General features: G+C 42.3%; 1 protein-coding gene across 1 annotated transcript; it reads right to left on the bottom strand.

Moving 5' to 3' along the window:
• Window positions 1-7,357: 7,357 nt before the first annotated feature.
• On the bottom strand, window positions 7,358-10,721 carry LOC133924104 (uncharacterized). The gene is made up of 10 exons (XM_062369487.1): window positions 10,469-10,721; window positions 10,292-10,363; window positions 9,587-9,666; window positions 9,386-9,485; window positions 9,247-9,300; window positions 9,059-9,136; window positions 8,524-8,621; window positions 8,375-8,432; window positions 7,889-8,010; window positions 7,358-7,699 (listed from the first exon to the last, which is right to left on the bottom strand). The coding sequence occupies exons 1-10, from the start codon at window positions 10,673-10,675 to the stop codon at window positions 7,543-7,545; spliced, it is 1,026 nt and encodes a 341-aa protein (XP_062225471.1). The 5' UTR covers window positions 10,676-10,721; the 3' UTR covers window positions 7,358-7,542.
• Between the last annotated feature and the right edge of the window lie 3,951 nt (window positions 10,722-14,672).

Here is a 14,672-nt window from a genome sequence, read left to right as displayed (position 1 = left end):
GCAATTCATGAGCATAAAAGAACTTGGGTTGATATGCTTCGTTAAGTTGCTTTTCACATATCCCATTTGCACTTGTGCGACACATACAGCATTATCTTCATAGATAATGGTAGGGGTGTTAGTAGTGTTCAAACCACATGACTGCTGGACGTGATTGATCACTCTTCTAAGCCACGCGCATTCTCGTGCGGCTTCATATAGAGCTATTATTTCTGAGTGGTTCGTTGAAGTAGATACAAGGCTTTGCTTCGACGATTTTCAGGATATTGCAGTTCCACCACATAAGAAAACATAGCCAGTCTGTGATTTCGCTGTATGCGGGTCTGACAGGTACCCAGCATCCGTGTATCCAACAAGACCTAGATCCTGATTCTTTCTGTAGAACATGCCCATATTCTTGCTACCTTGCAAGTAGCGCAGAATATCCTTCAAGCCCTTCCAGTGCCTTTTAGTGAGCTCTGCATTGTATCGTGCAAATAGGTTTACTGCAAATGCTATGTCTGGCCTAGTGCAATTAGCCAGATACATCAGCGCACCTATTGCACTTAAGTATGGGAATTCCGATCCCAATACTTCCTCCCCCTCTTCTCTAGGTTTATAGGGATCTTGATCTGCTTATAATGATCTTCCGACCATGGGGGTTTTAGCAGGAAATGATTTTTCAAAACCAAACCGTTCTAACACTTTTTGAGTGTAGTTTGACTGATGTACAAAGATTCCATCTTCCATATGCTCTAGCTGCAGGCTCAAGCAGAATTTGGTTCTACCCAAATCTTTCATTTCGAATTCAGATTTTAAGTAGGAACTTGCTTCTTCTATATCTTCTTTTGTACCAATGATATTCAGATCATCTACATATACTGGTATTATGCAAAATCAATTCTGAGACCTTCTTATGAATACACAGGGATAATCCGTGCTATTTGTGTAGCCTCGTTTTTCAAGAAATTTACTTAAACGATTGTACCATATTCTACCTGACTGTTTCAACCCATACAACGACTTCTTCAATTGTACGCTATAAAGGTGTCTATTTCCTCTATCCTGATTTGGCAGTGGTATTCCTTCAGGTACCTTCATATAAATGTCCGAATCTAGGCTCCATAAAGATATGCAGTTACAACATCCATCAACTTCATTTTCAATTCTAGGTTGACTGCCATTGAGATTAAATATCTAAAGGTAATACCACCTATCACCGGGGAATAAGTTTCTTCATAATCAACGCCTGGTCATTGAGTGAAACCTTGTGCCACTAGTCGTGCTTTGTACCTCACAATTTTATTCCTTTCATTCCTCTTACGAACAAAAATCCACTTATATCTGACTAGTTTAATGTGGGGAGGTGTGCGGCATACTGGCCCGAAAACCTCTCTTTTATTCAGGAATAACAGTTCAACTGTTATTGCCTTCTGCCAGTCTTTCCAATCTGACCTCATTCTACATTCAGCGAGCGATGTAGTCTCAGGGTCATGATCTATGACTGTGGCAATTTTATTTGCGAAGTATGTGTCGACTATTGTGGTTGCTCTATTCCAGGATTCCCTGAATTCACATAGTTTCATCATGGGTTACACTTTCAGGTGTTTCTTTATCTTGCTCTTCATAATTTCTTACTATTGGAGCAAGGTCCTTTAGTTTACCAGCGTCGATTTTAACGCGCGTATTTTTGCTGGTTCCTTCCTGCGTGGGAAGATTCAAATCTGGTATACCTATTTCCTGAGATTCCATACTATCGCCAGGTCTCAACTGGCTCCCCTTCTTTTTTCTTTGGGGCACTTTTGCGATTGGTTGTGGTAAGCTCTCATTTCCCACCTTCGTCGGACGTCTCCGACTATTTGAGACTTGAGAAACCGAATTTCTTGTCCTTTTATTATTTTTCGGAGCTCCTAGGACAAGATGAGGGGTACCTTCTTTTGGTACTTCCACCCTCTCCGGTGCATTGCGTGCAGGCACATGCGACTTAGTCACGCTCTTCAAATCACAAAAATGATCAGGCAGATTGTTTGCTAATTTCTGTAAATCGATAATTTTCTGTACTTCACCATTTGCTTCACTAGTGCAAGGATCATGTGCCGCAATTCCTTCAGCCTGCCATATAATTTCCCGGCATTTCTCATCTAAGGGTTTATTTCCTCCCCCTAATGACGGAAAATTATTTTCATCAAAAATGCAGTCAGCGAAGCGGGCCGTATGCAGATTTCCAGTTGCTTGTTCTAAATATCGGATTATGGATGCAGTCTCATAACCGACATAGATTCCAACTTTCCGCAAAGGTCCCATAGTGGTTCGCTGTAGCAGTGGTATTGGCACATAAACCATACATCCAAATTTGCGTAAATGGAAAATCTTCGGGATCACCCCTTGCACTAGTTGCATAGGTGAATGGATGTTGTAGGAGGAGGGTCTGTAATTAATGAGGGCTGCTGCATGCAAGACTGCGTGTCCCCAACATGTAGCAGGCAAATTACAGTGCTGCAACAATAGCCTAGCAATGAACTTTATTCTCTTGATCAGTGCTTCGGCTAGTCCATTCTGGGTATGGACAGGCGGTACAGAATGTTCAACTTTAATCCCCATGCTAGTGCAATAATCATCGAACGCTTTCAAAGTAAATTCTCCAGCGTTGTCTATTCTAATGGACTTCACTCGATGATCTGGAAAATTATTCCTGATTTGTATGATCTGTGAGATCAACTTTGCAAAGGCGTGGTTACGGGTAGATAATAAATATACATGCGAACACTTCGAGGACGCGTCTATTAACACCATACAGTACCGAAACGGACCAGAAAGCGGCTGAATAGGACCACAGATATCCCCCTGGATTCTGTCCAGGAATGCAGGGATTTCATCTTGTACCTTTAAGACAGATGGTCTCACTATCAATTTCCCGGTAGCATATGCAGGACATACAAAATCTTCATGATTCGGAAAATTCTTCACATTTATGCCATGACCTTGTGAGTTAGTAATTATGTTCCTCATCATTCTAAGACTAGGGTGACCTAATCTATCATGCCATAGAGAGAATAATTCCGCACTACGGAATACAGTCTTTAAGGTAGTGAACACTTTAGGTACCCTAATACGAGTGTAGTACAAGCCACTGCTCATGGAGGGAAGTTTTTCTAATATTCTTTCCTCACTATCACGCTTAGTGATGTATAGGTACTCCCTATTATTTTCTTCACCAGTTTCTATATGGAAACCGTTAGCGCGAATGTCTTTAAAACTTAAGAGATTCTTTATAGATTCAGGGTACAGTAATGCTTCTTCAATGTGCAAAGTAGTTCCCATAGGTAGTGTGACTGTGGCTCTTCCAGATCCAACTATGCATTTATCACTACCAGTGATAGTCATTATTTTTTCAGAGCTATTTCTGATAGAATGGAAATACTTCTTTTCTCTTAAGATTGTATTTGTGGTTCCACTATCCACAATACACACTTCCTCTATGTGGGCGCCACACATATTCTATAAATAAAGCATTCAATCATTCACATGCAAGAAAGTAGCACAAAGACTAAATACTTTATATATACTATTGAAAAAATTATTTGCAGCTAAGATCCGCTCTTCTAGAGCTTACATTTATTCAATCCTCCTAAATTCAGCAACTAACTAAATAAATGGCTAATTACTCTAATTCTAGATAGAGTCTGCGAAACATCTGGCCACTTCATCTTTAATGGCTTTGTTTTCTGCTTCATTCATTTCGGCATCTACTATGGTAGTGGAAGAGGGCAAAATGGAGGCCTCTGCATTATCCATTGGGAGGTCTTCCACTACCAGTGCTGAAGTGTTATCAACTTCCATGAGATATGCTTTCTCTTCAGAGACTGGTGTTTTGTCCACTTCCATCCCCACTGCTATGGTGAGGTGTGCTTCTGGTTGATCCTTCTTCTTCTTCCGGTATGCTTCCATAACATGCTTAGGTGCTTTGCAAATGCGGGACCAATGGCCCCAAACACCGCACTTAAAGTATGTCTGGTTTTGCTCACCATAAGGCTTGACTTCTTTCTTTGTCTTGTCGTTATTATCACTAGGCTTGACTTTGCCTATCACCACTTTCTTTCCTCCCTTCTCCCGCTTCTTATTGCGGATCTTGCGCGCTTTGAAAGAGAGTTGATTGACTTCTAGTCCACTACTCCTTCCTTGCGGCTGGGATAAGAAGTTCTTGTTTATGACTTCGTCATGAACTTCATTGAGTTGCAACACATCAATCAATTTTAAATACTTCTTGTAATTTGATTGACGGTGATTGCGTGTGAATTCTGCCGCATTCGGGTGGAAAGTGGAGAGAGTCTTCTCAATTTTCTCCTCTTCTGTGATCTCTTTCCCACAGAGACACAGTAGTGTGCATATACGGTGCAGCGCGGAGTTGTACTCTCTGACATGCTTAAAGTCACAGAAACAGAGCCGGACCCATTCTTGCTCTGCTAGAGGCTTGATGGTGTACTTAAGGCGCTCAAAATGCTCCTTCAGTGCGTCCCATAGTGCCTTAGCGTTGGTCACTGCCATTTACTCATCCTTCAGAGTGGGAGAGAGATGATGGCGGAGAAAATGAAGTGCCTGATCATTCTCATCCTCCGTGGGAATAATTGTACTACTTGTTCCCTGGCCAATTGCAGCGTGGAGCCTTTTTGCTCCCAGTACAATCCGAACATCCGATGCCCAAGTGAGATAGTTGCGGCCATCAGCACTCAGCTCAGCGAACTCCTTGTTCATGATGCCAGCTATCTACATATTTAAATGATGCAAGTATTACTACCAGTAAAGTTGCTTCATGTTGCTAAATTGGATTGCTGCAATTTTTCGATATTTTCTATGCTATTATGTGAAATTTACTGAATTTAAATGCATAACAGGCAATTTAAACAGCAAAATAAATACTGCATAATGGATAAAACATATGCAAAATTTAAATTCTAGAGATACTTTCATGTAGGAAAAGTATTTTCAGGATTCTCCATAAAGCCCGAGGGTTTATACGCAAAATTCCAAAATTTGCGTAATTTTCAGAAACCACAGGGTCTAATTTGCAAAATCAGAGCCTCTGGATAATTTTCAGAACAACCAGGGGTCTAAATGCAAAATTCAGGGACTGCGCTTAAATGTTGGAAAAACCGGGGGGCTAAGTGCAAGTTTTTTCTTTTTTTTTTCTGGTTTTTCATCTTATTGGGCCGGCCCGGCCCACCTGCCCACCTGCCTGCTCTAAACCCTAGCCGCCACCCAGTCCGGCAGCGGCGCTCGTGCGGGGGCGGGAGCGGCGGAGCCGGCGGCGGCGCGGCGGTTCGGGCGGCGCTCGTGCGGGAGCGGCGGAGCCATTGGCGGCGCTCGTGCTTCGGGCGGCCCGTACGGCGAGCGGCGGCATGGTACAACCACGCAACGCACAGTGGTAGCTGCGGGCCCCACCATGGTGTGCAGATTGATCTTGCTTCACCGCGTTCATGTGCTAGATATTGTTCACGCGTATGAGGTGATGCTATTGTGCATTGCATATATATGCTACTATTCATACATACTCGGTACTGTTCACACATACGATGCACGCTACTGTTTATGCAAGATTTCAAATCTATTTTGATGCAAAAGACAGTAGCTGCGAGGATACATACCGAATCGATCGTACCTTTCAATTCTTGCGAACGATTCGTACCGCATAGGGCATATAGGCTAGGCCAAAGACCTGCCTGCTTGACGACGATGTCGATGCAGTGCAGATCGGTCATAGGTAGATTCGTTCCGCTAGCTTGTTCTCCAGCAGAGCCTCGTGCTGATAACGTGTTGAGGAACTGTTGCTACCGAACGTAGTCCAACGGTTCCTCGAGAGCGATTGCAAAAGAAGACACAAGCGTAGGGGAAAAGCTGTCTATTCTTTATTCATCTGTTTTTCTGTGTGTTACAATGAGGGGTCTTCCCTCGTATATAAAGAACCAAAAACCTCTAAGAGTTAGACTCCAATCCTACTAAGATTCGAGATAGGCCCACTTTAATACGTAACTTGCTAGGTTTCCTAACAATTAACAAAGCAAGTGCATTTAGTTTTAGCCTATTCATCAAAATGCTAATCAACAAGAGGAAATGACTAGGGAAGGATAATTTATTACCATATTATATGCCTGCAGTTTTATAGTTTTCAGTCCTTTTCCTTCTCTCGCAGCTGTACCTTGGCTGGTTTTAGGTTGGAGAATTAGGTGTTTCCTCGTGGGAGGTTTGTGCATGGAGATTAGTAGCATGGTATTGGGAAAATACTTCCTGTACTACCCTAGTACAACCATATTGTGCTATAAACCATTAGATTCATGTGTGAGCCACATTTTGATGCTCGAGAAAACTCCTTATATACAATTAGAAATTATAACTTTTCCCTTATATGCCATCGGGAAATTTCACTTCCTGGCATGCCACTGGTTTAAATTTGTGATCCCTTCTATGCCACTCCCGTTACTTCCGTTTGGAAAGGCCACCGTTTTAGCCTCGAATCTTGTCAGACTTTCTCTGTTCTGCCTGTTTTGCCCTCAGACGATGTGGACCCACCTATGAGACTTAACCTAACACGATCCGCACCCCTTTCCGCGACCGAACTGATCACAACAGCCGATGTCGTCCATGGAGTGTCTTTGGCTCCGCCGATATGGCTAACTCCAGCTGAGTAATCATGGCGCCAAATCATGTAGCATCTGCTAGCATTGCTGCACTTGTCCGATCTGGCCAAAAGAGAGCGGAAAAGAAGGCGCCTCCTGTACTCAGTGCGATGGCACGGAAGGAAACTAGCCAAAATCAGCTTCAACCCATCTGGTAGGGAAGGTAAATCGTCTTTTACATCGCCACTTCATAGCATCCTAATGGCCAACTGACGAATGTGATATGCAAGGGATAGCAAATTTGAACCAATGGCATTTAAGCGAAGTGTAATTTTGATGCCACGTAAGGAAAAAGTATAGTGGCATACAAGGAATTCCCTCTTGATACTATTCAAGTGGACTATACGTAGGCACACATGTTGAAGGTACATATTTGAGGAGTAGATTACCTAATACTTGCCGGTTTTCCACGGGACAGTGACATTTCTACAATTAGATTCGTTTTATTGTTTTGATTATTTTATTTTGGTTGTTGTAGGATCATATTTTTTTGTTGTAATACTATAATGCTACTAGTGTATTCTACTTTGGTTGTATGAACATTGTCACATGCTAAGTTGTATGATCATATCAAATAAAGAAAATTTTCTTTTCTGAAAAAAAAGAATGTTTCCTTGACAAAAAGAGAGCCCCTTTTTCTGCAAAAAAGAAGAGAACACCTTCATAGGGAAGCCTAAGAAAACCCAACAGATTTGGTCATCTTCGGCGATACAAGTCTGGTTTCAGAAGCGCTTTATTTGGTGTTCACGATATTCATAATGAACCGAATTGTTATATACATTTAAAGAGAATAGAACAAACCTTTTACTCTCAAACAAGGATTTCATTGCTCAGAAATGCGTTGCGATATTCATACCAGCTACACGACACTCACCAATGACAGATTGCTCCCTCATGGAGTAACCCATGCACCTTTGAATAGTTGGCTCACTGTTTTACCAAAGATCCATTCCAAATCTGAAGAGGAAACAGCTATCTTGCCTGCGACATGAGAGGCTGCCTCCTTTGCTCCTTTGTAGCCGCATTCAGGGACAACATAGGGGAAGTCACTGCAGACAAGTTCAGAGCAAAGTAGTGTATGGTACTGGAGGATGAAGGGACTATCATAGTTTTGCATTCCATTTCATATTCAGCTACTAGTACTATAGATGATGTTATCAGTTAATCTAGACTGGTCTCTCACAGTCATGGTTAAAGAGTATGATCAAATTAAACTCTCAGTGGATATGTGAATTCACCTTCCCCACATTATCCGATTGGCTCCATAGCTAGAGATAACACTGAAAAGAAGCTGAGCAGTGTCCTCATACGGATATGCTTCTCTTGTGATCCGAAAAAGAGCACTGTATTTGACATAAACCTGTTGAAGTAATGCATCATGGAATTAGTGCAAGTATGGCGATACCAAAACAGAAGGAATTGAGCGCTCCACTATAGCTAAGCAACTTTAATGCAATCAGAGATAAGCTTAATTCTTGCTACAATTACTTGACATCAAAACCCAGGTACTGCCCCTCTCAAAATAGAGTTACTGATCCCTGATCACAGAAACTAAGAGTGGTTGTGTCAGCTGATACTGAAAATGGCTCGCTTGAACAGGATTTTTTTTTTCTCAGCGACTATTCATGATCATGCACTATGGATATAAATAGATAACTAGAGTTAGCTAGTACATTGATCTATTGATCTGCCCACGCAGAAGGGAACAGATTTTCAGGTTTTACCTGTGGAAATCTGGATAATTTTAGAAATGAGGCGAATGCCTTCTCTTCATCATCATTCCTGGATGTCAATGCAAAAGAACTTAATATGGGCGACAGCTTGATAAGGATCACGTTGTAGCAAATTATGAACAAGCAAAACACGAGCTTACGTTGGTGGCTTGCAGAAAGCCATATGATCAAGAATAACAGTAGTTGTAGGATAATCCCTACACAGCTCCTCTATTTCCTGAATATATAGACTGATCCCCTGCATGCGTAAGAACAAAGAACAGGAAAATAATCTCAAGTATGTAAAACAGGACATAATCACTTCTCTAATGTTTTACTTAAAAGTAGCCTATTCACGCAGAATGATTTTTCAAACAAACTGCATATGTGATTTCCATAAAACTCTTGTGATCAATAACTTTTATTATTAACAGGACTCAGAATTTGCAATTTTGTGGACATTATTTTGATCAGTTCTGGCTTCAGAGTGGCACAACCTGACAATCCCATATGCAATTCGTTGTCCAACTGTGGACTATTCTTATTCTTTACAACGTACACATGGTGCTCATTGGCATTTTTGCAATAGAACGACATCGTCCAAAACCTCAAAGTTCCATTTTTACCTTTACATAATGGGAGTATGCTAAAGAATATGTATTGTGCATGCATCTAGTAGAGGAATGCATCTTTTACCTTCATCACCATTATTCCAACTGGTGCTCCAAGTTCTCCAGCCTTAGCAAACAATGACCTCCCAACCTCATTAGTCATCTGTTTATTTGAGAAATTTTGTGTTTTCAGGTCATTTATGATCATAAATCAAAATTAATAAGTATATGAAAATATATTATACAGTGATGCACAGTTGTCCATTTGCAAACCTTTTGACCTGATGGCCACAAGTTCGGGTTGAACCGTACTGCACGGTATTTTTCCTGGTGAGAAGCAAAGGAAGCGTATATTAGAAAGTACTAGGTTGGATCATTCCTTTTGTGTGCAAGAAAATTCCAAGAAATGTACCTGTACAATGAGATGTTCAAGCTGTTTAATCCCACTCCCATCATCTGCAGGATTTGCAAGGCAGCAACCAATGAATTTTGATGGGTATTTCTTCAACACACTACGACAAAAGCCAAAATGAAATGAATCATGGTCTTATTGATATAGTATGTGACTAATTCAGGTGGGATTGGAACAGGATAGGTGCAAGGAAAATCTTACCTGGTTACCAAAGAATGGTCAAACATATGATTAATAGGTTGAACAATGAGAGCCCCATCTACTCCAGCTTCATCCATACACTAAAGATAAGAGATAAAAAAACCGAAAACAATTTACTAATTGGCATCACTGCACATGACAAGTATTGTCTGTCTCAATTGGCTAATGAAAAGATATATAGTGGGATCAAGTATTTTTTTTTTTTTAGAACGTTCAATGCACGTATCTCATTAAGGGAAGGGTGGAACCAAGTGCTTTAACCCCTATTATCAAATTTGCAATATCAAGTTTGCAACCTAAACATGAATAGAGGAGGGAACACGTTCAAAACTCCTATGAAAATCATGTATTGCAAATAGGTCCATGCCTTCAGAAACACAGACTCCACAAAGAATCCCCAACCGAGAATTTTTCCCATGTACCCAAAATAAAGAATCCCCAACCGAGAATTTTTCCCATGTACCCAAAATAAATTAGTCTATAATGTTTCCTTCATTTTTGACACAACAACTTCATAGTGCCAATTCTTAAGGGATTGCACATGGATTCAATGCACAATACACCATAACCCACCAATTCGCTCCCAACTGTCAGAGACTATGAAATCCTCCGCCTAGAGCTACTTCCAGAAACAAATCGGAAGGCTCAAGGCAGCCGCAAGCCATAAACCACGTAGACGCACAATTCTGAATTTCTCTGACTTACCTCGAGCAAGAAGTCGGCGTCGCCCCGGAGCGTGGCCTCCTGGCCGGGGAAGTACGGGTACCCCTCCTTCGCCTGCGCAGACAAGGTTAAAGATACGCCAGTCACACTATGCGCCGGCCGAACCCAACAACACCCCGTCAGGAGACCGGAACTGGGCACGCAGCCGCTTTTACTCACCTGCTGGGGCGAGGCCCAGACGTGGAGGTGGGAGTCGACGACCTTCCAGGATGAAGCAGCGCCACCGGCGGAGCCGAAGGCAGCGGACATGGCGGTGGAGAGGAGCAGCTGCCTCCTTGCTGGGGTTGGGGAGAAGAGGAGGGCCCGGGAGGCGGTGGCGAGGGGGCACAGGAACCTGCACGGAGCAGCGGCAACTGATGAGGCCATCAAAGGCGACGAGTGGCTCGCCAACTGCCATGTAGCCTGTGTGGCCGTGGGTTGTATGGGCTCGTTTGGACACAAAGTAAGACGCTTTAGCTCCTATCTTCACCTCGTATCAATATTTATAAGTTAATATAAAATAATTTAAATATCTATTTTAATTTAAAATATAAATAAGATGACTCACCTCCAATTTACCCTTAACTCTACGGATAGCAATGGGTTCAAACCTACTGAGTAATACCACCCTATATTCGTACCCATTTCAAATAAACTAGACGGATTGGTACGCTTACGCCGCGCCCGTTTTTTTTTCACATAACATAAAAAAAAGACTAAAAAATTAGGTTCACCATTTTTAAGCATCTTAATATTTATTTATGAATTTATTAATATTTAACATATTTATTTAATTATTAGGAAAACAATATTATTTTTATGTATGCACATAATTTTAACATGTAGACGACAGTAATACGAACCTAATTTTTTTTTTTCATATTTTTCTGAGTTTTAGATATTTTTCTGTGCATTTTAGATTATTTCAGCCGATTTATCAATATAACTATTATACCTTTCGCTATTTTTCTGGAATTTTTCAAAAAATTATATTATACATATAAATATACGGATACGTATATACATATATATATATATATGTGTATATGTATATATATGTATATGTATCCATATTCATAAATATACATGTATACATACGTAGGGCCTGAACCTCTCGAATCGCTTCAATTTTTGGAGCTTTAATATATAGTATTGATATGCCCGCTACAATACTCATATCCACCTACACGCATAACTTATACCCAGATCCATATCTGAGTGGGTAACAGGTACCCGACGGGTTACCCACACCCACCTTAGCAGGCAACAACACAGTAACATTGCAACACAATTTTCAGATAGGGTTGTCAAACCAAAATTTATAATGAGCAAATTGCACAAAACCACAAACTTTGGGGCAAACGTGACTCAAAATCACCACTTTTAAATTTTTTTGCACTTAACCATAACTATTCGGGCAATACTTCCAGAAAACCATGATTTAGTCTGATTTCGTCTGGAAAACGTTACCTGATAGGTGGGCCCCACTTATCGATCACACCAGCTGGTGGGCCCCACCTATCAGACCTTTTTTTCTCCCCCTACTTTCCTTTTTCTTTGCTGATGCCGTGCCTCCAGCGCATGCTGGAGGTAGCGGTAGCGATAGTGGCCAACGACGGCAGCGGCTCCAGTGAGGGAAGGAGGCAGGAGCAGGGGTTGTTCCCTGGGTTGGGGAACTCCATGGTGGGGTTTCCTAAAGATAGCGAGGCGTGGAGGGGGCTGGCAGTAGAGGGGTAGCGCGGCGAGGAGTGATATCTGCCGCTCAAACTCGTCATCGATGGAGGGCGAGCGGTGGTGGTTTGGGAGGTTTGGGGAGGTGAGGCTAAGGTGGTCGGCTCTAATGGCGAGGCCAGGGTTGCCCCAACGTGCAGATCGACGGCATGCACGCGTGGCGGTAGCCCTGGCAGACGAGCATACAATGAAAGAGGTTTATGATCGGTCTTGGCGACAGGGGAGAGGAGAAGAGGAAGATGGCTCCAGTTTGGGCAGTGGCTCATAGAGCTGGGCGAATTGGAAGAGAGCGGTACCATGGTCAGGGAAGGAAAGAGGGGGTAGGGGAGGCACTTCACCGTGTATGCGGTAGTGTCTGGGATTGTCGCCAAGCGCATGCACCAGCACCTCATCCTCGGTGACCCAGGTGGGCACCGATTCCTTGTCACGGTCCACTTGCTTGCTGTGCCACCACACCCCAACCTCGTCATGCTCGTCAGACTCTCCAAGGGCTCAGGTGAGTGCATCCTCCTCGTCGAGCGTGCCCTCGCCTGCGCCATCAACCTCGATAGGGTCCTTAGTCATCGCCGCCCACCCTCCGCTGTCGTGGCACCAGCACGCCATGGTCATCGATGCCCTCGTGCACGAGCTGGTGCACATGCATGCGCATGGCCACATGCGGCCACCTAATGTGCTAGTGAATGCCAACGCTAGTGTGCGTTGGAGCACAACACCAGGAAAGAAAAAGGAAAGGAGGGGGAGAAAGAAAAAAAAGAGATGAAAGGAGTGGCCCACCTGCTAGTGTGACTGATAAGTGGGGTCCATCTGCTAGGTAACAATTTCCAGATAGAATTGGGCGGAATTATGGTTTTCTGGAACAACTACCCAAATAGTTGTGGTTAAGTGCAATTTTTTTAAAAGTGGTGGTTTTGCGCCACATTTGCCCCAAAGTTTGTCGTTTTGTGCAGTTTGCTCTTTTATAATGCTCCCATGTGTACTTGTCACATGACAACGTCTAACTAATACATCCATGACAAACAAACAAAAAACATGTCATGCAGTGCAACACTTTCAGATTGATCTAGGTACTAAGTTGCACATCACCCTCGAAGACCGAATAATCATGCAAAGATGTTGTTTTTCTAGTATAAATCATGTAGAGCTGTCAAAGTGACATTGTCCTGGGCCTAAGAACGCCCATTTCTTTTAGATTGAAGCCTGATTATCCACGCAAAGAAAACGGTTTGGTATAAATAAAAAGCATTATTAAAAAATTAATTCCTTTGATTATCGTATAGAAAGAAATCTTTGGATCAAAGAACATGGGTGAAGGAAATTGATCTCATGTTAATCCAACCCAAGAAGGCAAGATCAACACAAGTGCAAGAATGAATTGATGCAGAGGAGAGGTTCAGTTCCACACCTTGTGAATGAGGCCGTTGTCGATGATGGAGCAGCTGGTCTTCTTGTAGAGCTCAAAGAGCGCCTCCACCTCGTTCACCGAGACTTGCTCGATTCAATCCAATGAAATCGGCGAAAAAATAGTCAAATCAAACGGCATTGCGATGTAATGTCAGAGAAACCAGGCAAACAAAGAGGGAGTAAAAGATAGTGTTTTTACAGCATCTGGACTTTTTTTAGAAAAGACGGTAGGAAATCTGCCAATTTTATTAGAGAATGAATAAAAAGGACTAAAAATAGTTTTATGGACACAACATGCCCCCCCCCCCCCTTTGAGAGCTCCTGGCGGCAGACAGATCTATCAATAACGACATGATAATACAACCATGGAAGCCAGGGGGCAACACAAAAAATGCTAGTGCTAGGATGTGATCAAGGCTCAATAGAATTCTTCGATTTGTTGTTTAGTCTTCTCTGCTACTTGAAGTACATCAAGGGCTACATTTTGGAAAGCTCTTATATTTCTTTATTTCCAGATATTCCATCAGAAGATGATGGCAACTCTATTGAACTCACGTTGTAGCTTCTTGTCCACTTTTCTTGATGCGGCTTTCCACCATCCACTCAAAGTTCGAAACTACATGAAAGGAGGCATGTTGTTTATGTGTAGCCACCGCGACATGTACACCTGAACACGCTGGGTGAAAACACAATCTTTGCATAAGTGTAGCGGTGTTTCATTCTCTTGGTCACATAGGCAACATAATTGATTTCTTGGCTCTTTCTTGGCCAAGTTATTGGTGGTGAGTATTTTATTTTGCATGAGCATCCACACAAACGATTTGCACTTCGCTTCAGTTTTTTCTTTTCATATGGGACACATGTTGTATCTCTTTGTGGATCCAACAAATTGAATATTGTACACGCATTGTGTTGTATATTGCCCGTCCGTCATCCATCGCAATGTTATTATGTCTCACGCTTTCGGCCGTAATTCTATATCTCTCACTAGAGTCCAGAGGTTTGTCAGTGCCTCTAATTCTTCATTTGTTTGTATCTGTTTGATGTATCCTAGCCATAGGTGTTGTTGGAGGCCGAATTGGACATTGTAGTTTTTCCTTATCGATTTTGCATAGATGAGCGGGGCTATATTTTTTTGGCGCTTGGACATTGAGCCAGCTTGAATGCCAGAACACAACTTTTTCTCCATTTCCAATTTGCACCATTGTGGAAGCATTGAAGAGTGCTTTATCACTTGGTCATACGGTACTGG

This window comes from Phragmites australis, chromosome 7 (genome assembly GCF_958298935.1).
Source record: "Phragmites australis chromosome 7, lpPhrAust1.1, whole genome shotgun sequence".
Lineage (NCBI taxonomy): Eukaryota > Viridiplantae > Streptophyta > Magnoliopsida > Poales > Poaceae > Phragmites > Phragmites australis.
Note: the sequence above shows the minus strand (reverse complement) of the source record. Positions and strands in the feature narration are given on the sequence as shown.